The sequence below is a fragment of the Callospermophilus lateralis genome, chromosome 14, assembly GCF_048772815.1.
Source record: "Callospermophilus lateralis isolate mCalLat2 chromosome 14, mCalLat2.hap1, whole genome shotgun sequence".
In the NCBI taxonomy this organism is placed as follows: Eukaryota; Metazoa; Chordata; class Mammalia; order Rodentia; family Sciuridae; genus Callospermophilus; species Callospermophilus lateralis.
In genome coordinates this window covers 88864870-88891954 of record NC_135318.1, presented here as the reverse complement: position 1 = coordinate 88891954, position 27085 = coordinate 88864870, and the positions used below count along the sequence as shown (strand labels likewise).

The 27085-nt window shown below is 48.4% G+C and overlaps 2 protein-coding genes across 2 annotated transcripts; both read right to left on the bottom strand.

The window, feature by feature from the left end:
• Positions 1-4072: 4072 nt before the first annotated feature.
• Positions 4073-13848, bottom strand: LOC143380048 (uncharacterized). The gene is made up of 8 exons (XM_077105209.1): positions 13270-13848; positions 11874-11989; positions 11477-11707; positions 10279-10393; positions 7876-7973; positions 7593-7709; positions 6507-6621; positions 4073-4624 (listed from the first exon to the last, which is right to left on the bottom strand). The coding sequence occupies exons 3-8, from the start codon at positions 11594-11596 to the stop codon at positions 4419-4421; spliced, it is 771 nt and encodes a 256-aa protein (XP_076961324.1). The 5' UTR covers positions 11597-11707; positions 11874-11989; positions 13270-13848; the 3' UTR covers positions 4073-4418.
• A 26-nt stretch (positions 13849-13874) lies between these two features.
• LOC143637865 (uncharacterized) lies at positions 13875-16717 on the bottom strand. Its single transcript, XM_077105169.1, has 4 exons — positions 16555-16717; positions 14859-15067; positions 14420-14622; positions 13875-13940 (listed from the first exon to the last, which is right to left on the bottom strand). The coding sequence occupies exons 1-4, from the start codon at positions 16614-16616 to the stop codon at positions 13875-13877; spliced, it is 540 nt and encodes a 179-aa protein (XP_076961284.1). The 5' UTR covers positions 16617-16717.
• Positions 16718-27085: the final 10368 nt, after the last annotated feature.

Sequence of the window (27085 nt, the reverse complement as noted above, 5' to 3'; positions counted from 1 at the left end):
ATTTTGGCTCAAGATTTCAGAGGTTCAGTCCAGTTTGGCCAACTGCATAGTCTGGGCGGGGGTGAGGCAGAATGGTGTGGTGGAGGAGAACAGCTCAGGGCATAACAACCAAGAAGCAAAGAGAGCTCCACTAACCAGGGACAAAACATAAACCTGAAAGTCATGACCCCAGAGTCCTACTTCCTCCAGCCACACCCCACCTGCCTTCAGTTACCACCCAGTTAATCCATTTCAGTGTATGAATCCACTGATTAGGTTACAACTCTCATAATCTAATCACCTTATCCTACATTATCTCACATGTGAGCTTTTGAGGGATGCCACATATCCAAACCATAACAAATTCATTGCATTTCTATGTACTACTAATAATTAATCTGAAAAGAAAATTATAAAAAAATAATATCATTTGCAATTATATCAAAAGAGAATAAAATAACACTTTGAAATTAACCAACAAAGTGGAAGATGATAGTGCAAAGATAATGATAAAGCAATGTTGAAAGAAATTAAAGAAGATATAAATTTGTTGAAGCATCCCATTTTCATGAATTGCAAGACTTACTATTATGATGTCAATACCACCCCAAATCTACATATTCAAGGCAATCCCCCCAAAATACCAATGACAGTTTAAAAAATTTTTTTAGATGATGATGGAACTTTATTTTATTCTTTTATTTATATGTGGTGCTGAACCCAGTGCCTCACACATGCTAGGTAATTACTCTACCACTGAGTTATAACCCCAGCCCACCAATGACAATTTTTTGCAGAAAAAGAAAAACCCATCAGAAAATTCTTATAGAATATCAAGGGAATCCAAATAGCCAACCCAGTTATGAAAAACAGAAACAATTAGAAGGACTCAAACTCCCTGATTTCAAAACATACTACAGAGCTACCACAATCAAAACAGTGTGGTGTTGATAGAAAGCCAAACAGAGATCAATCGGAAAGAATGGAATGCCCAGAAGTAAGGCCTTGTGTATTTGGTCAAATGACTCTTGATAAGGGACACAAGACCATTCAGTGAGGAAATGAACAGTCTTTTCAGCAAATCATTTTGGGGAAAACTGGACATACACATGCAAAAGAATGAAGTTGAACTCTTACCTAATACAACATTTACAAAAGAAAACATAGGGCAGTAGATTCAGGACACTGGAGTTGACAATGATTTTTTTTTGATAAGATGCCAAAAGCACAGGCAACTAGAAAAAAAATAGAAATATTGGACTTCATGAAAACTGAAGTTTTGTTCATAAAAAGATGACATCAATACAGTAAAAAGACAGTCCATTGGATGTGAAAAATAATGGCCAACCACATATTTTTTTGCACCACCACACCAGGTGTGAAGCGTAATTCTTAGCAGTAGGCTGTGTATAAAACAGGATGCTGACCTTAAAAATCCCCACTGTTTTGTAATGGTCATTAAGTATGCCTGCTGTTTTCTTAAGCAAGGCATTGTCTGTTGATGTCTTCTGTAATATATTATTTAAAAACCCCTCTACAACAAACACAGACTTCTTTTATGAGGGGTAGAACCAAAGAGACCCATAGAAAATTCCCTCATAACAGTGTATTGGAAGTAACCTATAAAATTACTAAAATTTGAGAATGTACCCTATCTCCTCTCTTTTGCCCTGGGGGAGAGATTTTATTTTATTTGCCTTTGATGCTCCCAACACTATTTAGTTAAATGTAATCTGTGAATGGTGACAATCTTCACACACACACACACACACCCCTACCTTCCCCACTCCAAGCTTCCTTAATCTCAGGCTACACATAAAGTAGTAGCTAAATGACAGACTCTGGGAGGCCAAGGCCAGGTCTGTGCTGTATCCCAGAATGTTGAACAGTACCTGACACCTAGTAGGACCTCAACATCTCTCTGTCCAGTGTATATAGGACCAGAAATACCTGACTCCCTGTGGAGCAGGTGTTCAGTTGGATGCAACATATAGAAGTGAGATTTCCAATCCGTGAAACTGCAGAAGGCCTGAGGGCTGACAGCTTGGGGAAAAGTCCTGTGAGAAAGGGTGAGGGACAAAGGTTTGCAGCTTCACAGATAGGATGGTTTGTTGGTGTCCCTCAGAAGTTCCTGTGTGAGACAGTGCAAGTGAGGAGAGCCTTAACCTAATTAGTGCATTGAACCCCTGGTGGGGACCAACTGGGTGGTAACTGTAGGCAGTAGGGTGTGGCTGGAGGAGGTGGGTCTCTAGGGACTGCCCCTGGGGTTGCTACTCTGTCCTGGTGAGGGGAGCTCTCTCTGCTTCCCAGGTGTCCAGTCCTGAGCTGCTTCCCTACTCCAAGCCTTTCTGCAGTGATTTTTTTAAATAATAATAATAATAATAATAATAATAATAATAATAATAATAATAATAATAATTGTTGTTATTTTTTGTGTGTGTGCAGTGATGTTCTCAACCTTGAAGAGGTGTTTAAAAATTGACTCAAATACACCACCCCCCCCACAGCAAGGAGAATGGCAGGCGCCTTTTTAGGGGTTAAGTGATTTTTCAAAAGGGTGTCCCTGGTTTTTTATTGAAAACCCCAATGTTTCCTGATGCATGTTGTTGTGGGAAATATGCTTCCATTCTCCTGTGACCAGGGATTTGTATTCATCTTGGCAGAGAATAGGTTGGTCTCCTGTAAGGAATGTGAAGTAGCACGTGTTTTGACTGCTCAATGGACAGTTAGATCAGAACCTAGGACATGTGAGCACATTCAGAGCACAGTTCAGGCATGAAACACAAAGGGTGCCAGAAAGACATCTCTTGAATATAGCATCACCCACTTGCAGGAGGAAAGAGGACCAGCTGAGAAGATCAGTTCTCCAAAGTCTCATTGACATCCATTTGTCACACTCGTTTACAACATACACTTGAAGTGCAGGTGCCCACATGAGTGAACTGTTTTGGATCAATGGCACAGAGTCTTCAATGTGAAAGCATGCCTGTCACTTGTAAGAAGCAATTTTGCTTTCTTCTAGCTCACACAGAAAAAAACACCATGTGCCCACTTACAACAAAGTTAGTCCTGCAAGTTGAAACTGCTTGCAGCAAATGGCTTCCATTCCCCACTTGCAGCCATCAGTGGCTGACAGATGGCACAAAGGCTTCAATGTGAAACCGTGAATGCCAATCATTACAAGTGCTTCTGACACTCTAGTTCAACCAGGGACAGCCCAAAGTGCTCAACGAGAACACACTTTGTTCCTGCAAGTGGAAGCAGCTTGCACGAACTGCTTCAGTTAGAAAACTCCAAGCTCTTCTCAGCAAGCACATTCAGAACACAGTCCTGGCCCAATAGAAAAAGGGTCCTAGCAAGAGGATCCCTTACCTATGATCACCTTCATAAGGTAGCTTCCCAACTTCTGTGTGGAAGTGAGTTTCTCCTTGCCCCTTACACTGTTGTGGAACTACTAGGAGGTCAGCTTTGTGCAGGATCATCTGACCTGGACTTTTTGCAAGACCTGTACAGCCCTCACACATGCTCAGATGCTACAGGATTTTGCAGACCAGTCCAGGCAATAGGCATCCATTCATTGTCAACAGTCTAAAGATTCCTAGATGCATGGCATTCATTATCATCAAATGCAGAATTTTGATCAAAAACCATATATATATATATATATTTTTTTTCAATCTGAATCAAGAAAATTGGAAATATCACCAAATCCAAAGAGTGGATCCCCATTGTGATGCTACCAGTGGAAAATTCTACAGCTGACCTCATGGGATGGTTCACAGTCAAAACACAGCTGCGTGAAAAATATTACATGACATGACCTTGGGGTTATGTGGAAAGTGGCATGTGAAGTACACATGCATGTATTCTTCAGACATGGGATTCTTTTGCAAGATACCTTATGCAATTAGAATACTCCAAAATGGGAGAAATCAGAACCACGTCTCCAAAGTATTTCAGCAGAGACCAACTCCATCTGTCTATCTCTCAGTGAGTATGTGTGCTTGTGTGAGTGTGTGTGAACTCTAGTGTGTGTGTGTGTGTGTGTGTGTGTGTGTGTGTGTGTGTGCTCTAGTGTGTGTTTGTGTGTCTTTGTTTGTGTTTGTACCATGATACTTCATTGCCCCCATTGGAAAACTGACTCAGATAATGCCATCTGCCAAACTCCTAAAAACCAAAATTCTTGCTGATAGAATGAAACATTCCTTCCTGCTGGTTTGGATGTGTCCTTTAGGAATCACTGCTGCATTTAGTATACACAAATCATCAGAGTAGATCAGGTAACAAAACAAATATGTTTTAAAATAATAACATATTAATGGAAACAAATACAGGATAGAGTAACAACTGTGTTACTAAACAAGGTCAAGGACAATGGCAAACTATAGGTTCAAACTTTCCAAGCAAATAGTAATCAATGTAAATATTCCTGGGCTGCCTCAGCCCCACCCAGGCACACAGCAGCAGAATGGTTTTGCAAGCATCCTCAGGAGGGCTGGAGCCTTCTTTGCAGGACGAGAGGGAGGTTGAGGCTGGATCCACTCATCATTGTTTTGGGAGAGGCTCCTTTTCCTCAGCACGAAGTTGGATTCTGTGTGAGGGTTCTTTGCATAAAATACGTTGGCCTGCGCTGGAATTCTCAGCTCTGGGGAGAGAGGGGTGTACAAAAAGAAGGTGGCACTCAGGAGGTGCTCCCTAGGATACCCCAACATCTGAGAGCCTGTGCCAGAAACAACCTGAGCCACACACCTGAGAGCTCTCCAATTCAGCACCAATACCAACAAAGACAGCCTCCACAGTCCTCCCTGAGGAAAAACTAGGCAGAGCACTTCAACAGACCTAATGTCTGTTCCTACCAAAGGTTTTGGACTCCAGAACATCCCAGGTCCTCTTGCATCTGCCAAAGCACTCCACTAGATTTACATCTGAAATCTCCCACAAAAGGCTCCTGTGCCGAAGATTCAGACCCCACAGGAGCCATCTTCATTGGTGGGTTTAGAGGGAAGCATTGGATGGTGAGTGCTCTGATGTCATCATGAAATTCTCATTCAAGATGAATACACTACTGGGAGGTGGGAGGGACTGGAAGAAAGGTTGGGTATGGTTGGAGGAAGACCTAAACAGGGTTGCGCCCTGGGCAATAGTACCTTGTTCCTGTTGGCTCCACTGTATCCTCATCCTCCAAGTAGAGGTCCTCCTTCTCCTCTCTGTCTTTCCCTCTTCTACCTCTCTCCCAGCCTCGTTCTCTCTCTCCCTGTTTGGCAAGGACTGAGGAGCTCTCCACTGCCACACACTAAAGCGTTATGGACAGCCTCAGTGCACAACCAAAGAGAAAGCTATGAAACCCGGAGAAAAGGCCTAGGATTCCTCTTCTGAGTTATTTTCCTCAAGTATGGCCACAGTGAGGACAGGCTGACCAGCACAGATACTACATTAGAGCCATGCTTCTGCATTGGTGGAGCCCACCTCCATGTGGACCAGACTCCAAGAATGGAGGCCACATTCCAAATGCTGCCCTACTGAGAACAATGGTTCCAAAGACCAGCAAAGGGACTGCTTCCCTCCAACATGGTGTATGGTCCAGTGGTGCCATGACCCCAAGTGGGGGAATACAACAGCCCGCTTCTCCTTCCTCTGAACACGTGTTTCCTGTCGCCCTCCTCTAACCTAGAGCCTATCCTCCATCCCTTCTGGGTTGGATGTGGGGATCTCTGCTATGAATTTCTAAGGCTACAAAGGCCCCATACAGACTTCCTCTTCCATAGACTCTACTAACATAACAGTACATTCAGATAGGAGACAATTCAGCATACGTAGGCTGGGATAATGGCTGCTGTGGTGTTTGGCTAACAAAAACCAACCAACCAACCAACAAAAAAGCACTGGCATTATTATCAGATGAGCTTTATGGCTGACGTGCTCAGCAAGCCCTCATCTGGCTTTAGTTAGGGGTCATAACCTGGCTATTGTGATCACTCCTTGGCAAGTGGGCTCAGATGCAGAAGACCATGGAATTTATGCAAAAATAGATGATTCAGGCTGTCTCCCAGGCTGTGTTTTCTTCCCAATTTCATCCTGTTACTGCTTGCTAGAATCCTGGCAATGCTCTGCCCAGGCAGTGGTTTTCTGATCACACAGAAGGCTTTCAATATTGCTGATTCAGTCCACAAAATGCCAGTTCCATCTTTAGCCCATGCATTCCCATGTTCCTCTGAAACCACTCCTATCCCAGACCATGAAGCATACTGCTCCTGGAAAGAGGCTTTCCTCCTCACTCCTCAATGATGTCAACTTTGGATGCCTGTTCATGTCCAGGGGAGGGCACCTGGTGGGGAGCCACAATATCCACTGGGGTATATCATTGGACCTCGAGACCTTCCACCAGCAGAAGTGCAGTTGGCTTTGTGCACGAACCCAACATACCTGTTGGAGTGTTCTTGGGGGTCAGAGACTACTCTTTGGTGCTAAGAGTTGACCTGAGTCCACATCCTGACCCTTGCTCTCTGCCACCTGATTGTCCCACTTACTCTGACGGTGAGAGATGATTTGGCCCAGCTCATATTCCTCCGGTTTCTCCTGATCAAGCAAGTGTAGCTCGAGGGCCCTGCGGATGATGACAGGAGCCCTATCGTGGCAGGTCACCTGGAGCAGCATGGGAGACAGGCCTTCAGGAAATGGGCCTTGAAGTGACTACTCAAGGACAGTGGGCAGGGGCATTCTGGAGGCACCTCCACTCTAAATACAAGGGCAACATCCATGACCCTACTACCTGAGGCTGACCTCCTGCTCATCGCGTGGGCTCTTCCCATAGGCTACTAGCCCAATCCTTGTACATAGGACTTCCTGGGCCTGCCATTGCTCTTTGTGGAACTGACTCCTCTCAAAGTGAGAGGACCCCACTACCTGCATACAGATGCAATCTCATCCCACAAGTTTGGAGGAATGGGACAATAGCCACCAAGATCCCAGGTCTGCCCGAGGATGCAGGCGGCATTGGGAATGGCCTAGGCACAAAACCTAGAGGCTTTGGTCTGGATTGCCAGGGCCAAAAACAGACCCAGGAACATGACCACACACAGGAGTGCTGAAAGATAGCCACGAGAGCTTGTGGCCTCCAGAGGCTCAGTGCTGGCTGGGGTGCAGGAGGGCACCTCATCCGGCAAGGGTGGTCATTGGGTTACCTGGACATTTGGTGTGCTTGCTCCACAACCATATCGACTCTGCAGAGAGACCCTCTCAGCTCCTTGTTCAAGGAACACGCAGAACCTCACACTGCTGTCCTCCTCCATAGAGGTCAGCATCCCATAGGGGAACCTGCAACCTAGGTCCTGTCCTATTCTCATCTGTCACCCATACCTGCCTCTGCTCTTCTGGACTGCATGCTGCCATCTGACACACAGACTCCCTCAGACATGGTGGTGGACAAGCTGCTGCTCTCCCTCATCTCATCTCTAACCCTTCACACTGACCTCTCCCTTCTTGATTCCCATCTATCCTCCTGATCATCCAGAAGCTCCAATTTCAAGAGGGCATGAGTAGTTCATGGTATTGGACCAGTGTCTGTTCCCCACCCAGGTGTAAGCACCAGGGGACACCCCTGCTCCCAGGCTTACCAGGACAGTCTTGGCCAGCTTTGGACTTTGTGTTTCCAGGTGGACACGAATGAAGCAGGTGTCTCCCACCTTCTCGTGGGAAAGCGGCCTGGAGGACTTGCAGGTTGATTCTGAGAACTGTGGGAGATGGAACATCAGCAAACCCAGAAACAGAAAGCCACCCCAGCCTGTCAGTTGGCTCATTGGGCTTCTAGCACATATGTCCACGTGCTGAGGCTTCTTATTTCCTCAGGTGGGAGTGGAATGGCAGCACAAGTACAGCTTGAATAAGGTAGGTATTTACCTCCTTTCCCTTGACCTGGGGGCGTTTCCTCACGATGAAATATTTTATTCGTGGATTCATGGACATACACATGAGTGAGTGGTCAGGGACCTTGATTTCTGCAGAGCGAAGTGGAGAGAATTGTTAGGTGGCACTCAAGAATTATACCACAAAACACCCACAACCCCTGAGAGTCTCCGCCAGGGCGAACCTGCACCAGAATGGAGAGCCCTCCTATCCAGCTACAGTGCCACCAAAGACTCCCTCAGTGATTCTTCCCTGGAGAAGATGATTACAGGATTCTAAACCAAAAGAGCACCTGACAATGGAAACAGCACCTTGGGCCCCAGAACTTCTCAGTGCAGGTTGGATCTGCCAAAGAGACACTGCTAGGCTTTGAATCAAGATTGGCAAAGGCTCCTGTGCTTAGGCCTTTCTCCCCAGTGCAGCCATGCTCACACATGGGCATTCAGGAAAGCATTGGATGATGGGTGAATTCATCCACTTGCCCTTGATGAATCCACTCATGGATGAATACGCGGAGAGATGGTATCCATCAGAGTTGTGTTGGGCATGGACATGGGAGGACTTCAGCAGGATGGTGCCCTGGAGAACTCTACTGTTTTCTAGGTTCGCTCTCCTCCCCCTTGTTTCTCATCATGAGCTGTCTGCTTGGTACTTTTATTCTGGTTCTTGTTCTACTTCTGGCTCTTCTTTCTGTCCTGCATCATCTTGTAGTTCTTTCTGGGTCTTTTTCTTGTTCTTACATGATTCCTTCTTGTTCTTCTTCTTGTGTATCTCCCTCCACCCTTCCTTCTGTTCACCTCCTTCTTTTTCTTCTTCTTCCTCCTGCTCTTCATCGTGTGATCCTCTCCCCACTCAGGAGTGTCCTCTTTCTCCTCCTCCTCCTTCTCCTTCTTTCTCTGGCAATGGTGGGGCGTCCTCTGAAGAGTTCAAATCTATCACACTCTTCTGCCCAGATGCAGCCTCTGTTCAGAACCCCAAGATGAAATCAGTTCTCAATCAATGGCCAGGAGTGAAACCAAGACCAAAGACAAGTGACTTCCTTTCTTTGTCATTGTCACAGTCAGGAAGACTGAATAACAGACACCGCATTCTGGACAGGCTTCTACCTGTGGTAGTCAGCACCTCATCTGGACCAGGATTGCTACAATAGATTCCACCTCCATAAAGCTTCCCCAATGAAAACAAGGTTTCCAAAATCCAGGTGAGGGTCAGCATCACTGCCATCCTCCTGCCATAAGGCATAGATGCCATCACACCTAGTGGGTTCCAGGCCCCCGGTAGTCCTCCATTTTGATGTCTGTTACACACAAACCTCCCCTGGTCTGGAGCCTGCTCTCAACTGATGCTTGGGTTGAAAGTGTCTGTTTCTGAAATCACCTTCGTAGATTCTCAGTTTGGTAATTCCTTATTGACTGGCTTATTTTCGTACCAGGGATAAAACCAGAGGCACTTAAGCACTGAGACCATTCCCAGGCCTTTTGACTTGGGTAAAGGGTCTCCCTAAGTTTCTGAGGCTGTTTGGAAATCCCCATCCTCCTGCGCTGCCTCCCAAGTCCCTGAGATTCGCAGACACTGCCCCTTGCCCAGCTCCTTGCACCACAGTCTTCCTCATGTGTAAGACAGAGCCAACCCAAATGAGGCGGTGTGTGAAAATGGGAAAACTCACTTACGTGCCCGAAAGATGGTGGGTTCTATTGTGGACAGGCTGGGATGGTGGAGGCTAGGAGAGTAGGGCTACAAGAAAGGAAAGAGCACTGGCATTTTGGATAGCTCAGCATTGTGGCCTCTGTTCTTCAGATGCCCTTCTTTATTGCTGGAAGGAATAATAACCTGGCCATTCTGATACCTTCAGGAGATGGGCACCCAGGCACAGAGGACTTGGAATTGTTCCAAAAAGAACCCAAACAGGCTGTCCCCTGGCCTTGACTTCCTCTTCACTAGGTCCTGTTCCCAGCTGCTGCCATCCTGACATTCTTGTGAGTAGGCAGGACTTCTCATATCCTGGCCATGGATGGGGACCTGTGCTGCTTCCGTCCATAGCAATGCTGATCCAATCAGGACCCATGTTCTCCTCCTCTTCATTTGAAGGCATCACTATCAGTGAGCCATAAACCAAACTGATGATCGATTGAGCCTCTCTCTGCCTTGCCCCTCATCGATATTAGCTTTGCATTGCCAGACCAAGTCCAGGGGAGAACACATTTAGGGAGGTTCAGCAGCCCCCTGGGGCCTCATTGAGCACCTCCACCTTGGACACGCCCATCACTGCAGTTGGTTTCCTGCACCAGGCCCACCACACTTTGGTATTTTGAGGCCAAGGCCCACTTTCTCTTGGCTGTGAGTTATCCTGAACCCACTGTGGATCATTTCTCCCCACTGTCTGATTGTCCAACTTACTCTCATTCTCAGACATCATTGTCAGCAGCTCAAAGTTGTCCACATCCTCATGCTGCAACAAATTTTGGTCCAAGGCCTTGCGGATGAGGCTCGTCACCGTCTCCTGACAGGTCACCTGGATCAGGGTGGGACAAATGTCATCAGAGAATGGGTTTTAGAGGAGTTACCCAGAAGACTGTTGTCAAACATTCAGGAGAAATCTCAGCTACATAGACAAGGGCACAATCTTGTTATCCTGCTACCTGAGAGTGGCCTCCATATACCCCCTGGGTTCTTGCAATGTGCTACTAGAACAATCCTGGTACAAATATCAGCCTGTACCTGCCATCTCCCCTCCCCCTGGGGAGTCACATTCCACTCAGGTCAAAGGACCAAACTGCCTATGCACAGACACACTCTCAACTCACTGAGATGAGAGCAATGGGCCAGGGATCTGCGCACCAAGTGTGCTCTGGGATGCAGGCTGCCTTTCTGGGTGGAAGAGGCAGATGCACTGAAAATTTTGGTCCTGACTGCCACTACACAAAACAGACTCAGATACAAGAGTGTACACTTGAGTGCTTCATGACAGCCTGGAGAGGCCCTGGCCTCTGGAAGCTCAGTGCGGGTCTGGTTGTAATGATGTACTTGACTCAGCACTGGCAGGCACTGGACATGTCTCCTCTGCAGCTGGACACATGCAGCATTAGCGTGTCTACTGCACATCCACAGAAATTCTGCCAAGAACCCCTTTAGCTCCGTATTCACATACATGCAAAGGCTGACATTCCGAAGCTTTGGCATGACCCCCCAGGTGATCCCAACCCCAAATTCCCACACCTAGTCATGCTAAGGAGGTTCTCTTCCCTGCCACCAGGAACACATCCCCTCCTCCACATCTGACAAGTCACTGCCACCTCCTCTGCTCCAACCTCACTCATTGAGAATACCAAGTTCTAGACACTGCAGCCTGCACCCTGGACATTTCTCTGATTTCATCTGCCCACAGCACTTCCGTCTGCACTTCTGGCCTGCAAAACCCACAATACACAGGCCCACTCACCACTGGAGCTGGGCATGCTGATGCTCTCCCTCCTCAGGTCAAGCCCTTAAGATGGACCTCTCTCTTCTTTATTTCCCACCACAGTCCCGGGGTTGGCTGTGTCTCCTGCCTTCCACTGTGTGGACACCCAGGAGGCAGCCCTGCTGTCGGGCTTACCAGGATGCGCTTTGTCTCCCTCAGGCTCTGTCCCTCTAGGAGGACGTGAACAAAGCGGCTGTCTTCCACCTGCTCGCTGGAGTGAAGCAGTGAGGAGCTGCTATTGGTGACTTTCCTCATGCAGCACTCATTGCTTTGGGTGGCCTGGGGCAATGATCCTGCAGCCACTGCAGAGCTGCTGCTCACAGCTGCTGGGATCCCGGATGCCACTGCCACAGAAGGCTCCAAGAACTGTGGGGGATGACAACATCAGCAAAGCCCAGCAACTGCACCCCACCCAGCCTGGCAGTTGGCTCTATGGGCATTCTATAACATCCATCCAGAACCTGAGGTTCTTGTCCCCTTGGAGGATGTGGAGTGGCACCAGGAGTAAAGACTGAAGAAGGTGGCTGTTTACCTCCTTTGGCTTGACCTTGAACGACTTGCTGGCAGCTGTTTCCTGAAGCAGAAAGTTGTAATCCACGCTGGCATCCAGGGCATAATATACCTTCCCATCAGCAGGGATCCTCAGCTCTGGAGAGGCAGGGGCAGAGGCGTGGTAGGTGACACTCAAGGAATACACTACCCAACATCCCCCACAACTGAGAGCCTCTGCCAGCTCAGGTCTCACACACAGACCTGAGAGCCCCCGAATCCAGCTACTGTTCCACCAAAGACTCCCCACTGATTCCTCCCTGAGGACCCTCTATGCACAGGAGGTCCACTACAGGATCACCTTTCAAGGAAATAGCCCCTTGCACCCCAGAACCTCTTAGTTCACGTTGGACCCACCAAAGAGAAACAGCTAGACTTTGTATCTGGATTGGCCCCCAAAGACTCATGTGTTAATGGTTTTCTCCCCACTACAGCAATGATCACAGGTGGGTTTGGGGAAAAGCACTTGATGGTGGGTGCCTCCACCTTGCCAGTGGATTCATCCACTCATACAGGGCTACACTAATTTGAGAGGTATGGTTTGGAGGTGTGTTGAGCGTGGGTGGAGGATGTCCACAGCAGGGCTGTGCCATCTCTTGAGTTCCCCACTTCTGCATTTCCTCCCCATGAGTATAATTCTCATTCACATTTTTAATCAATTTATTGTTATACTTCTTGTTCTTGTTCTTCTTCATCTTCTCCTCATGCTTCTTCTTATAGTCATCTTGACCTTCTTATTCATTGTCTCCTCCTTCAACTTATTTTCATTTTTCTCCTCCTCCTTCTCCTCGTCCTCCTCCTCCTCGTCCTCCTCCTCCTCCTTCTTCTTCTCTCTCCCTCTGTCTCTTCTCTCTCTCTCTCTCTCTCTCCCCCCCCTCTCCCCCCTCTTCTCTCTCTAAGAAGAGTTTACAAGCCGTGAAGTGTTCTATTCTACCACACACTTCTCTCTAGAAATGGCCTCTGGTCCTATGTGGACTCAGTTTGCAATGAATAGAAAGATTGGAAGCCAGAAATGATTCTTCATTGAACTGCTTTTCTCATGTACTCATCTAGGTCAGGAAAGGCTGCCAAAGTAGGCACCCTGTGGTTGTCTGTCTTCTTTGACACAAGACAAAGAAGCCTCTCTTCTTGGCCCCTCGTGGATAATAGCTTTGCAATGCCTCCTCAGGCCAAGGAAAGAACACATGATAGGCAGGTCCACAGCCCCTGGGGAACATGAAGGACCTGCAGATTTATGCCCCATCATTACACTTTGTTTTATGCACAAGTCCCACCACACTCTTCCTGGGCATTTGGTGGACGCACACTGTGTTTTGGCTCCCAGTTTTCTTGAGCCCACTGTGACTCACTGCTCCCTACCCTCTGATGGTTCCACTTACTCTGATGGTTCGAGACAATTTGCAGAAGCTCAAAGTCTTCTGGATCCTCCTGCTGGAGCAAGTGTGCATCTAAGGCCCTGCGGATGATGACTGGAGTCGTGTCCTGGCAGGTCACCTGAGCAGGGTTGGAGAAAGCTCATCAGAGAGGGAATTTGGGAGTAGCTACCCAGAGGACAGTGCTCAAGGACAATCAGAGACAACTGAGCTCTCAACACAAGGGCACCATCTTGTTACCCTGCTACCTGAGGCCTTCATGTGATCATGTGGGGTCTTCCTATGTGCTTCTAGGCCAATCTTGGTACAAGAGTTTGCTTCAACCTGCTATGCCCTATAGGGACAAGGGAATAAGGACCAAAAGGCTTTGTACAGACACACTCTAGTCCCATCAAGATGGGAGGAATGGTTCAGTGGACTTCCATATCCCTGCTCTGGTCTGGGATGTAGCTGCATTTTTTGTGTGGACCAGGCACAAACCCTAGGTGCTTTGGTTCTGACAGCCAGGGCACAACACACACTAGGACTCTTTAATGATAGGCATGGAAGTTGCTGGCCTCAAGAGTGTCAGTGCTTGCTGGGGTGTCAGGAGGTTCGGACCCAGCAGTGGTTCAACATGGCTCCCCTGGAGGTGGACACCAGAGTCTCATGATGGATACTCCACGCCCAGGAAAATTCTGCAGAGAGAGTCCCTAAATCTCTATTCACATACATGCAAACTAGGACACTAATGGGCCCCTACCCACCCTAATCATCCCACAATGGCTCCCTTCCCTTCAACCAGCAACATGTCCCCTCCCACACACAAGAAAATGACTGCCAACTCCTCTGCTTCAACCTCCATTGTTCAATATACTCCTCCTCAATACCAAGATCAGTAGAGGATGGCCTGTACTCTCGATATTTCTCTGACCCCCTCTGAACCCAGCACTCAGTCCTGCACTTCTGACCTGCACACCCCAAAACACACAGGCCCACTCCCACCCAGACCTGGCATGCTGCTACTCTCCCGCCTCTTTCTTCCTCACTTTCTCTTCTCCTTCCTGACCTAACAGAAGCTCCAGTTCAAGAAGACAGGCCTAGTCCAAGGTGTTAGCTGTGGACTTGGTCTTCCCCAGTGTGGGCTCCCAAGAGACTCCCCTGCTCGAAGACTCACCAGGATGCTCTTATAGTTTGTCGGTTCATTTTCTAGGTAGACGTGAATGAGGCATCTGCCTCTCACCCGCTTATTGTACTGGGGCTGTGAGGAATACCGAGTGGAGACCCCTGATGTCCTGGGCTCCAGCTCTGCCCCTTCCCAGGGAGAAGGCTCTGGCTCTGGGGTTGGCTTAGGAGCCGTGACAGGAACTGAGCTTGTAGCTAGAGGAGAAAAGATGCCAACATGGCTGCCTTGCCCTGACCTTGGCACAGACAGACAATACCCCTGCTGCCAGGAAGACCTCAGGCCCTTAGCCCACACAAGACCTCTTTGCAGACTGGGGTCACTTCCTGAGTGGACAGAGGCTTATCCTAATTTCCAGCCCAACACCAGGCATACAGACACCCAGCAGTGGGACAACAGTCGGACCTTTCCTCATATACCCTTAGGTACTCACCCCAGTCCGCCTGGCTCTCAGGCTCTGCCTGGCTTGATATGCCATCTTCAGTTGGGGCCTGGAGGCGGTGTGCTTGGTGCTCCAGATACAAGCCAACCAGCAAGAGCCACATGCATGGCAGCAGCTGCTGCAGACTCAGCGAGCCTGGAGGCTGATGGGAAGCCTCGGTGTAGAAGTTCACCCAGGTCCCCAAGAAGGAAGGTGAGGCACTGTGGGGAGGCAGGTGTGGAGTCAGCAAAACCCTGGCCTTGCCTTCGCCACGGCCTCCAGAGCAAACCTCTGACCCGACACTCCTGAACCGTCCCTGGTTCTGAACACACCAGTCCACCTCAGACAAGACACAGTGGCTGTACAGGCAGGGACAGGACAGGTCGCTACAGACAAAGAACCTTCAACGAAGGAGCGTTAGATCCATGGTATGACCAGCTCTCCCCTCCTCTGGGCAGGCCTGACACTCTTCTTCCTCTTGGCTACTTGCTCTCCAACCTGGAATGCACCTTCCAGGAGTGTCTGTCCTCCTGCCCACTCTTCTCAGGGCTCAAGAGACACCTCCTCCCCTGGCGTGGGCTGCAATGCTACCTCATTCTCTGTGAGCTCTCACTGAGTCCCCCTGAGTAGCAGTGGACCTCTCTTTTCCCATGAGTGCAGGCCACATCTCTGTGGCCCTGGGGGAGGACAGGGAGGTGTAGTGTGTGGGGATTCATTGTCCCAGGGGCTTCCCCAGAGCACCATGACTCCACCTACAACTCCCTGCCTTACCCCTCCTACTGTTGAAGCCCCACACCTTACACTGCAGGCAGAAAACAGAATTGGGGAGAGCAGTCTTTCCTCAGCCTTCCCAAGTCAAATCACCTTGCAGGTCCCTATTCCGGAAACAAGGAGCCCACCCTCTTGACCCCAAGCCCATTCCATGTTGAAGTTGGTCCAGGGGTCCACCATATTCACTGAAGAGGACAACGTGCACTTATGCCTCATGGAGTCAGGGATGCAGTCTCATGTAGGATATGTGCTCATGGCACCTACGGTTTTAGGCTGACCCCCATGAAAAGGGACACAATGGCAGTCATTTGCACCCCATTTTTCACTGAATTGTGAAACGTGACTGGAAACATGTCTTTACACAGTGGGTGCTTTCTACATGTTCATCAGTGAATGAGCCCAAACTGCTGATTCCCACATATCTCTGGGTGTGGGAGCTGCCATGTCCAAAGCCCCTGTCCAGCTATGTCCCAGCTAGGACGCTTTATCCCACTATGTATACTAACATGTCTTTATTAACCCAAAAGTGCTTTTCCCAAGGCCCGAGCTTTGAGACGCCTCTGGCACAGATCTACTTTCTTCACGAAGCCAACATCATACCAGAAAGACCACCTGGCCTCACTGAGTCCACCTGGGAATGAGCTCAGCGAACACCATTGAGCTGTGGTGCCTAGTGTGTGGGGACTGCTCTACGGACCTCTGTGGATCAGCTGGAGTCAGGATGGTTTCTCTGCCTGAGAGGGGGAGTTCATTCCCCTTGCAAGCCTGTGGCAGGCACCTCCAGGACTCGTCCCATTCGGGACTGACATTCCACTATGAGTGTGGTCCTCTATCTCATTAGGGATCACAAACCTTTGGGTCCCTGAGAGGTACATGGCAGCCCCAAGACCCAGGCATGAGGGGGCTACACACTTGGGCTTGGTGGTCTGGTGCTTACCTTGGGAACAAGAGATCCAGCACCTGCTGGGTGGGGATGAAATCCCAGGAGATGAACCCCATGTTGCTGCTGAAATGGAGGTTCCTCCCACAAATGACAGGCGGGAGCTCATTCCTAAGCTGGTCCTGCCTGTAAGGTTCAAGGCTCTGTACCCTGAAGGGCTCCTCCGTGTTCTGAACATTTTCACCCTGGGTTGGGACCAAGAATGGTGGGTTCAAAATGGAAATGGTGACAAACAGAAAAATGACTTGTGCGAATACACTAGAGTCAAAGCACAATGGGACAGTTCCCATCAGTACAAACACACACACACACACACACACACACACACACACACACACAGTCAGAATAGGAGTCCTGGGCCATTCATCAGGGATCAGACTAGAGGGCCTGCTGGGCTCACCTGCCCTGTGCTACTCACTGTTTCTCTTGAGCTCCTCTGCGACAATTGCCAGAGGCTCTGGCGTCTAAGTTGAAGCCTCACCCACTGTAGCCACAAAAGGGCTAGTTGGCCCCCCTGAGATTCCTGGGAGCCTGAGGCTCGGCATTGTTTGCAACCACAGGAGAACATCCTTCTCACTCCAGTGGCTCCAACCAAATGAGCTTGGATGGCTTGGTCAGTGAGGTGGGTGCCTGGATACCAGGGTTCCATGTTCTGTTTGATCCATTGTCAAGGCAATGATGTCATTTCCTGTGCCCATACCTGACCCTCTTTTCACATAAGACAACTTTCAAAAGCCCTATGGGCTGCTGATTTCTCCTCCATGCCTACCCATATAAGGTGCGCATGTGTTCACCAACAACTACCCAAATACCCCCACCAGCATCTGCCCTGCTTGGTGCCACTAGAGTTCCAGCTTGGAGCCTTCAAAAGTGCATTCACAACCAGTCCTTCCCTCTCAGCAGCTTTTGGACCCTGGTCCCATCATTGTGCAACTCATGGTGTGCCCAGTCTTTTCTGGAAAGTAGGGTAGCATCTAATCTCTAGGGTTTATTGTGTCTATTGGCCCATAACACCCTCTATTCTCTCTGAAACCAGAGATGGGACTCACAGGTGGCTAAAGCACAAATGTAGAGATGGGACAATCACAAGAAGGAGAGAGACAGAGAAAGCACCCTAACTCAATCAGGCCTCTGTCCCACACAGGGACGTGGCCAATGTCCGTCCCTTCGTGGCTGCAGTTCCCAATCTACACCATGGCAAGTTGGAGGTGACTGAGATGCAGAGGCTGCTCCCCTCTGCCATACAACTTCCCAAGGCTTCTCCTAAGATTTCAAAAGGGCCAAGTGCGTCTAGTGTTGGGGTCTCACAGAGACTCCGAGGTACCACAGCATCCTGCTGCCCAGAACCAGTTCACCCCTCACCTCAAGGGGGCTCAGCCTCTGGATTCATGGGAATTGAAGTGGCTACAGGTGATGGGATATCATCTCCAAGACTGAGTTATGCCAAGTCCATGACCCCTGTCTGCATCCCTGTCTCCAGCACCACTCCCCTCTCTCTCTTTCCTCCTCAGACCAAACAAATCCATTTAGCAAGTGTGTCCTGGGATAAAGACATGACAGTCACCCATCCTCTCATTACAAAAACACTGAGGCTCAGCCAACACGGATCCCACCAGGAACACAGGCATAAACTCAGACTCTGATCCTCCCAGCCAAGCCTCAGTGGAGCCTGGACTCCCAGCCTCCTGAGAAGAGGAAACAGAGGGGCCTAGCCGAGCCACCTTGGATGCAGCCGCACACAAACTGAACTTATCAATGCCTCTTGCGCTCAGTTGTGAGTAAGAGGGGAGGTGGTGTTTCACAACCCCGGACGGACATCAAGTGCAGTCTCTAGGCTTTGGGGTGTGCCCTGGCCTCTCTCTATCTGCCCAGGCCCTCCAACTCACACTGGCCTTTTACCCAACTTCCTCCTAGGGCCAAACTCAATCCTGCCTCTCAATTTCTGCTGCCTTCCCCAACACACTGCTCCCAAAAATGAGCAGGGCTGGCTCTCTGTGATCATGCTGGTGCCAGCACAATGCCACCCCACTGACATAATTCTGAGTCCCAACCTAGGCACTCCAGCTGTCTTTGCCACACCTGGCCTGTTTGGGCTCTGGCTCTTGCTCTTTTCATTCATGTGCATGTGTTTTGAGGTTTTGTGTTTCTCCCACTGCAGAACTGCAGCTGTAGCAGGGTAGAGCTCATGAGGGTGACATTCTGACCCACTTCCAATCCCATCAGGACTGTTAACTGGGGTGACTGCTGGAACACAGTGATGAGTGAACACATGGGAGGTGGTTGGACCCACCTTGCCTCTGAGTGGCTTCCTTTCAGGACAGGAGTGCTAGGGATGGGAGTCCCTGGCGTGGGATGCTTTGGACAAGGCGTGACCATGGGCTCTCTTTCCTGGCAAAAATGGCTCCACTCAGCAGGGACAGCACTGTCATTCCTGGTGGCTAACAACAGCCCTGGACCCCAGAAAGGAACCCACACTCAAGATTTACGTCTGAGTGTGCGTGTCCTCGAGGAAATGAGGTCTCCTGATCCCAGGTGCAAAGGGGTAAGTCCTCTAACTCCAGGGGCCATGAAGGGACATCTGAGTTGCCCTTGTCCTTCTTTCCCTCTGCTGAAACCACAGTGTCCTCACACTAACCACAGTTAGGACCCTGGCCTCATTCCCCAATGAGGATCATTAGGCTCCATAAAGGACAGTCTCTAAGATGCTCAGTGGACCAACCCCCTCTGCACAGTGCATAACCCTATTGACTCAAGATGCAAGAGGATTTCTATTCAGGAAAACCAGGAAAGGGAGAGCCTTTCTCAAGGACACAAGGACATTAGTGGGTGAGGGAGTACTTAATGGATGGAGAACTATGGCCACCACCAACTTCCAGGAGCATATATGGCCCTTTGGGCACAGGTCCATACCCTTTTTTCCAATCAAGTTTTTCAGAGAATTGAGGCTGCCTTCTAGATGGCACCTCCACACAGTAGGGGGTCTCCCACTTCTTCCACAGGTACGTAGTGGGCAATGGGCCTCCCACTATGTGCATCTGAGAACACTCTGTGGGCATCTGTAGCCTTTCAAGACCCTGGAAACCATGCGGGCACCCCAGCACCAGCAGAGCATTTCTGCACATCACAACAATCACCCCAGGTGGGAACTCTCCATTCCACTCTGTACTATGCCCTGCCATCTGTACTGATCAGTCCAACCCCTCTCCTTCCTGTTTCTTGATTATACTACCATGGTTCGCACACATGGATGCCAGGGTGCTTGTGGCCCACCCCAACCATTTGGGTTCCAGGAACAAATGACACAGTGGAATGTGTTTGGGAACTTCTGGATGACGGGAAGTCCCACCCTCCAGGTTTTCATCTTCAACGCAATGAGTACAGAGGGAGCCAGGAGGGCTCTGTCAGGTAGAGAGAGGTGGGAGCTAACTGAGCCTCAACTAAGTGCTCAGGACTCTGGGTTCAGAGCTGGTGTTATGTGGAATTGTTGAGAGACGTGAAGAAAACCCAGCTCACTGTATGCAGAGACAGCAGATGCCCTCACGTGGTCAGGCTGCTGTGCTTCTCAGAGCCCCGAGATGTTCCACAGGTGTGGAGGTGGGGAACCCAAGTGCCAGCCCAGGCTGCTCCTGAGCACCTCGACCTAGATTCGAAGTATGTGACTCTGCATCAGTCATCACATCAATGTATCCCGGCCCCCCATCCCAAAAGTTCTCTCAGAGACACTGAGGTTCCACTGGCTCTGGACTTGCCCTTTTCTCTGGGGTTCTGGGGGCCCATTAATTAGGAGGTCACAATAATTCTCAGTACACAGGCTGAGCCCACTGAGATCCCAGGAGTATCCAGGCATTGCTTCTATTTATAGTCCATCATAACCCACGACACAGTGGACACGTATTGCACTCACCTAAAGAAGCCACCAGGCCCAGGGCCTTTGTGCCACTCGCCTGCAGAGACCTGGAGGCGGAGGCAATCTTAGGCTGCTTGGAACCAAAGACTCTAGATCCTGGGATCTGAGCTGGACACACAGCTCATGTGCACACAGTCAACACTGTCACTGAGAGTGCAATTGAAACACCCGCAGAGTTGACAATGGACCTGATATGCCCAAGAGTGGGGGTGAATTGCATCCCTTGAAAATGATCCTGTCCAGAGAAAGGCAAATTTTGGAGGATTTCACTTATCTCAGATTCTCAATTATCAGGTTCATAAAAAGATAAAGTACAATGTTCTTTTCCTGGGCCTGGGAGGGCACTAGAATTCAGCATTGATGGTAAGAGTATGTCCCCGAGAGTTCTGGAGATGCATGGTGGTGACGCCTATACACCAACATGAACATGCTTAATGCCACTCAACTGTGTACTCCAAAATGGTTTAATTACAAAATGGATGTTTGGTGTCAATTACCACAATGTAAACACGTGGGAGACTGCTGATTGACTCATCTTAGCATAGTTTGTATTGTGATGGCAGAATACAAGACACTGGGTAATTCACAGCACAGATTTTATTTCTCAAACTTGGGAGGCTGGAAACTAAGACCGGGGGCCAAGTTGTAAGAACGTTCTTGTTGTGTCCTCCTGGGGAAGCAGGTGAAACAGGGACAAGGGCTGCTTTGAGAACCCCCGTCCCAGGGAAGGAGAATCCATGGCCTAAGCACATCTTCAAGTTCCCACCCACTAACACATCATAATGCAGAGACAGAATAGAATGACAGTCCATGCTCCCCAGAACATCCCAACTTCTTGGCATGAGTCCATTTCTGCAACATTTCACAAGTCATAATTTTGGATAAGACAAGAGTTAAGCTGAACACATGGGGAGAGGGCTCCCTTCTCATCTGCTGCTTGCAGTGTTGCATGTGGCCTTACATCACTGAGGTTCTGCACAACAGCTCCGACTGCCCTCCTACCACATCCCCATGGGGCTGACTCACACTCAAGTTCTGAACACTCCCAAGTCCAGAAACCAGAAATGTTACAAGAAATCCTAAAGTCCGCCCAAAACACCAGTCTACACAAGCTCAAGTCTCTTACAAAAATGCCAGAGTATTTGCATCTAAACGCTGCATATCTTCTTCCTGTAGCACTTCCATTATCTCTAGATGACTTCTGACACCTAATACAATGAAAGGGCAGTGTCATTCTCTGTAACACTGTAAGATCCAGGAAACAAGGAGGAGAGAAGTATCTGTCCAGAGAGACACAACTCCTTTCCTGATACTTTGGATTTCCAGATGGTGGGGACCATGGATGCAGAAGAATGGGTGCAGGGTCAACTGCACTTTCTTGCTTTGCATTGAGGGGAGGAAACACTGCAGCCAGGATGAGGGCTTCTAGGATCTGATATCCTTCAGTTCAACATCTGGACACATCTACCTTCAGGCTGGAAGACTTTCTAGCAGGGGATCCAAGGACTTGCCTACTGTGGAAGAAATCCAAAAAAATAACTTACTTTAAAGGGCATCAAAGAGGTTTAGGAGGGAGGGAGCCAATCCAATTGTCTAGACCACTTTTAGGGGTCACGGGGTGGGTTCCAATGCAAAACACCGCAGTCCCATGGAGAATTCTGCAGTGTGTTGGTGATTAAATACTATGTGTGAATCGAGGGGTCACTAGGTCCTCTCAGCCATAAGGAGGGAACTTGCCATAAAGGAACTAGGACAAGGATGAGAAGAAGGCTGAGTGGGGAGAGATCTGAAGGAAGAAAAGTGTACTCATTAGAAAAGTGTCCCCCGAAAATTCTTAGGCAGCCAAAAGTCGTGTGAATTTATGTGGAAAAAGAGTCTTTGTACAGTGATGAAGCTAAGAGCTCACATGATGGAACACAGCATCAACCAGGCCCAAATCTAATATCTTATATTCTTGTAGGAAGAGGGGAGTCTGGACCCAGAGACCAGGGAGACTTGGGGATAGAGCCTATGTGAGGTTGGAGCCAGGATGGGATGCCCATAAGGGAACCACAGATCATGGACAGCAGTAGGAGAGTGGGCAAGGGCTGGGAGAGTTGGGGGGACAGTCCCCTTGAAACCTGGGAGGGGTTATGGCACTGGGACAGCCCAACACCTACTGTGTTGAGCCTCTGGAGCTCAACGGAAGACACTTCCTCTGTTGTTGGCCACCCAGTTAACAGGGTTTGGTTCCAGCAGCCTAGGACCCAGCTGAAGGTCTGAGCATGTTGGCCATGCAGGGTGGATCTGGACCGTAGACACCCTCATCAGAGACTGTAGGGTCTCAGCCCTGAGGTAAGACAAGCACTAAGTCAGGCCAGGTGGGGAAACGGCTAGGCACACACTGTGGGGGCTGGTGCTTGTGTTACTGGGAGCACTTCTGACCCCAATTCCCTGATCTGCTGCCAACACAGGCTACAGAGGAGGGTACAGGGACACAGACCACAGATCTGCCCCACTCAGTGGGTCCAGGCCAACACCACACCCAGCAGCCTCCTGCCATGCCCAATGAGTCTCGACGCGGCCCCCTCTTCCCATCCTGAGAGCTCTTCCCTTCCTCATGTGCCACTACCTCCCTACTGTCTCTGGTAATATCTACTCTGTGAGATGACAACATCCGTGGGTACTGCTCTCTCATCCCAGGACAGTGTGGTCCCACACACCCTGGTGAAATGGGCCACCTGGAGGCTGGACCTGGAGGTCCTTGAGGCTGAATGGCAGGTGTGGTCCTCTGGCACTTTATTATTTAAGTTAAAAAAACAAAAACAAATACAAAAAACGAGTCTTGGTGCTCAAAAATGTTTGATTTGCATATTCTCATCCCCTAACCCCAATATTTTCATTATTTCCTCACATATGAAATCTTACTAGCAGAAAGTTAATTTCGTATTATACAAAGTTGATTGAAATAACATTGGTATAAATAATCAATCACCATACTTTCAATTTTTGTTCTGCTTTCCTGTTAGAAACCACGTGGATACAAGAGAACAGAGGACAGACTCATGGAAGTGCTTGAAATGACAGGAAGCTCCCATTCAAGCTCAGCATTCAGTCCTGGACAGGGTAAGACCAGGCCACTTGGACATCTGTTCCAAAGAGTCTACCAGACAGAATCCTCTGACTGATCCCTGACTGAGCCATAGGAACTGGCTAGAAAAGCCTTCACATCCTCAATACATTCTTCACTTCAAAATACTGGACAACCATTGATATCCATCTCTCGTTACCTTGTTCCCCAGCCAACCATTCTTCAACAAATTCAAAGGAGCAACTCATGCAAGCACACAGAAAGGGATGTTCACTACACACATCCATGTGGGAAAAAGACAACGGTATTTCTTGTTTGAACTATTTCAAATGAAATCCCTTCTGCATGACCTCCACAAACACAATGAAAATATTTGTGAAATTCCCACGTAGAAGACAAGATACACTTGCCAAGGAGGCAGTGCCAAGAAATTTGACACTCCAATGTAGAGTGTGTGTTTAGGAGGCAATTAGTTTCCATGAGAGAGTCCCATGAAATCAATTAGGAAGATCCATGCTCTAGCCCTACCATACAAGAGATGTGACCTTGAAAGAGTCACTTAGTCTTAGCAACCATCATCGCTAACCACTAAGTCAATGAATAAAGGTCCTCAGGTGTCAAGCTACAAAATGTGGGATGAGCATGGATGAGGATGGGTGGGAGAAGTCTCCCCTTCTAACACAATTGGGGAAGGCTGTGCCTGCCCTCAAGTGGCTGGGGGTCTGGGATCCTGCCACAGAGGGGGATTCCAAACCTCACTTCCCCTGACCCAGCCCAGAAGACCAGGTAGAGTACAAGGACTCTGGGAAGGCCCAATGGCAATAAAGGTCCAAAGGAACTAGGGATCTGCCTGGACCCTCAGTCCCCTACACTGAGCAGGGCTGCATGACGAGGCCAGAGGCCATCCACAGCAATCTGCTTTTAAGGAAAACTGAGGGACTACAGGCTGCCTCTGGCTCACTGAATCAGGGTGGTGTTTTCATACAGCAAGACCACTTCCTCACATTTGACCAGCAGCTAATGCACTGACAGCACAATGGCTGGCTTGACTCAGGCCCTGATGAATGATATAGAAAATTCATAGCAAACCCATCTTTAGCTCTTCCACATCATCAGGGGGTGTGATTCATTTCCATCAACAAAGATGTCTGAAATGGTGTCTAAACATGCTGGGGACTAACCTCTGTGTGGAACTTTTCAGGAAAAAGGGGATCAAATCTCATGAAGCAACTTTTCTCTCTTCTAGCCCATGGACAATGCAAGGAAACTGCATGATACCAGAGGCTCACTTCTCTCTTCTCATGTCTTTTGGAAAGGAATCATTAATGCTTCCTTCAAGGTGAAGCAGAAGCCTGCATTCCCAGCTGCACAGAAGTGTTTTAGGGCACTGTCTCCCTTAAAACCCAAGAAGAAAAGCAGGTCATTAAAGAGGCATACGGATTAGAGTGCATGATCAATGATCCCTCCTCCCTGGAACCTTCCACAGGCCCATCTTCCACATTCACAGAGCAATGCTTGGCCATTCTCAAAGACCAGGAGACCATGATGCTCATCACCAGGAAGTCAATAAGGAACATGAACAGAGCAGCATGTATTGCAGAAGGTGGCACACCAAGGATCTTCAGCACAGCTGCTAGAACACAAGAGCTTAACTTCCGTATTGACTTTCTGCCACCTACCAAGTACGATATTAGTGTCAAGCACAACATGCAGACATCCAAGTAGCAGGTGACACTGTGCATCCATTCACAGAAGTGGGCAACATCTGCATTGGAACAAGGAAGTATCTTATCCTTACTCATAAAAATCATAAGAAACAAAGAATAAAATGGATGGAAGACTTACCATTTCACTATTATGTAGCTGTTGGAATTCCCTATTAAATAATACCTCCTCCAAAATAAAAAGTATCTATGACTTTTAAAAACTATGGTCTTTACTTAATATTTATGTATGCTATATCCCTGCCTAATGCTTTTTGAGAAAGGAACACATAGAATTGGATCTTTGAAAATTTCACATTTCCTGATAAATATTACTGTGTCAGACATGGCAAAGTGAAACGTGGGACTTTGGATACTCAAACGCAATGTTGTGGGATTGGTGACCCTGACTCATAGACAGCATGTGGGTTTTATGAAAGCTAGTGAGGGAGCAGGGGTAAGGAGGATGATTGAACAGATGACCTCAGGGGATACTGGCGGATAGGCCAAACTGAAGAACATGTTCCAGCTAACATTGGTATTTGGGCTCCTGAGCCCAGACCTGTTTTTAAAAAAGGTGCAGACAGGCATTGTTCATGTACAAAATGTCTCATTTTTAAAACTTTTAAGTGGGTAATTTCAATGGCATCTAGTTACACATCTGATAACATGGTTTGCCAACTTATGAATTTCATTCTAACAAAAAAAAAAAACCCCATAGACAATGAGACATACAAAGATAAAACCTTGTCTTCACCAGGACGCCTAGAAATAGGTTTTATTTGGCTCAGGCAAATACCTTTCAATAGAATTTCTGATTTCTAAATGAACCCATTCAATTTTATACTGCACAGATCACAAGGTTTTCTTTATAGAATATTCTGTTCTTCTTAAAGCCTCACATAGAAAAATATCTCAAAGGAAATATGAGGGGAATGACCCAAAGTGATGCAGATTTATTACAGAATGCCTAAGATACTGAGGATATATTTTGGCTCAGCCCATGGTATTGCTTCAATATTTTATTATTTTGTAAGTAATAAAATGTAACTTCATGTTGGATGATATATTCAAGCCATGAAAATATCATCCAACATCATTCTTCCCAAAACATTAGCCCAATTTCTGTGCATGCTCACTTACTCTTTAGGAATTTTACTAATTATTTGAACGTTCTAGAGGACCTGTTAGACTCCTAATGGACAAACCATCCAACATACTCCAGAGAATGTAGGAGTGCCATAAGAAGAAAATAAGGTCAGCCTACAGCAATGGGCAGCTAGCTGCCTGCCCTAGGCTGGGAGGAGCACTGGCCATGGCACCAGGGCTGCTAGGCAGCAGAAGCCTCCACAGCCCTGCAGGGAGCCTGGAGCATAGCTCTGCATGACCATGCTCAGCCCTGGACAGATGCACATGAGTTCCCATCACAGGCTAGAGTGTGACAGTCCCAGGTGCATGCCTGTCATGCCAGCCACCAGGGAGGCTGAGGAAGAGGAACCTTTGAGGTCAGCCTTGGCAATTAGTCCTTGTGGCCAAGGGGGAAAAAATTACAAGGGACTCTGAGGGTGTAGCTCAGGTAGGTCACTTGACTAACAGGCTCAAGGACCTGGGTTCAATCCCCAGAACCACACATACACCAAAAAGTGACCTTGGAACATGGTTTAAAATGATGGGTCAGGTACACAGAAGGAAACAGGAAAGGGTTTTTAAAGCGAGGACTTAAAACAAAATCCACAGGTGCGACAGGAAAACAAAAGGACACAGAGTCAGTGAGACCTGAAGTACCTGGGCGGGTCTGTCTTTTAAACAGCCTCCTGCTCCCCAGGTCACACTGGGCTCCTCCGTCGC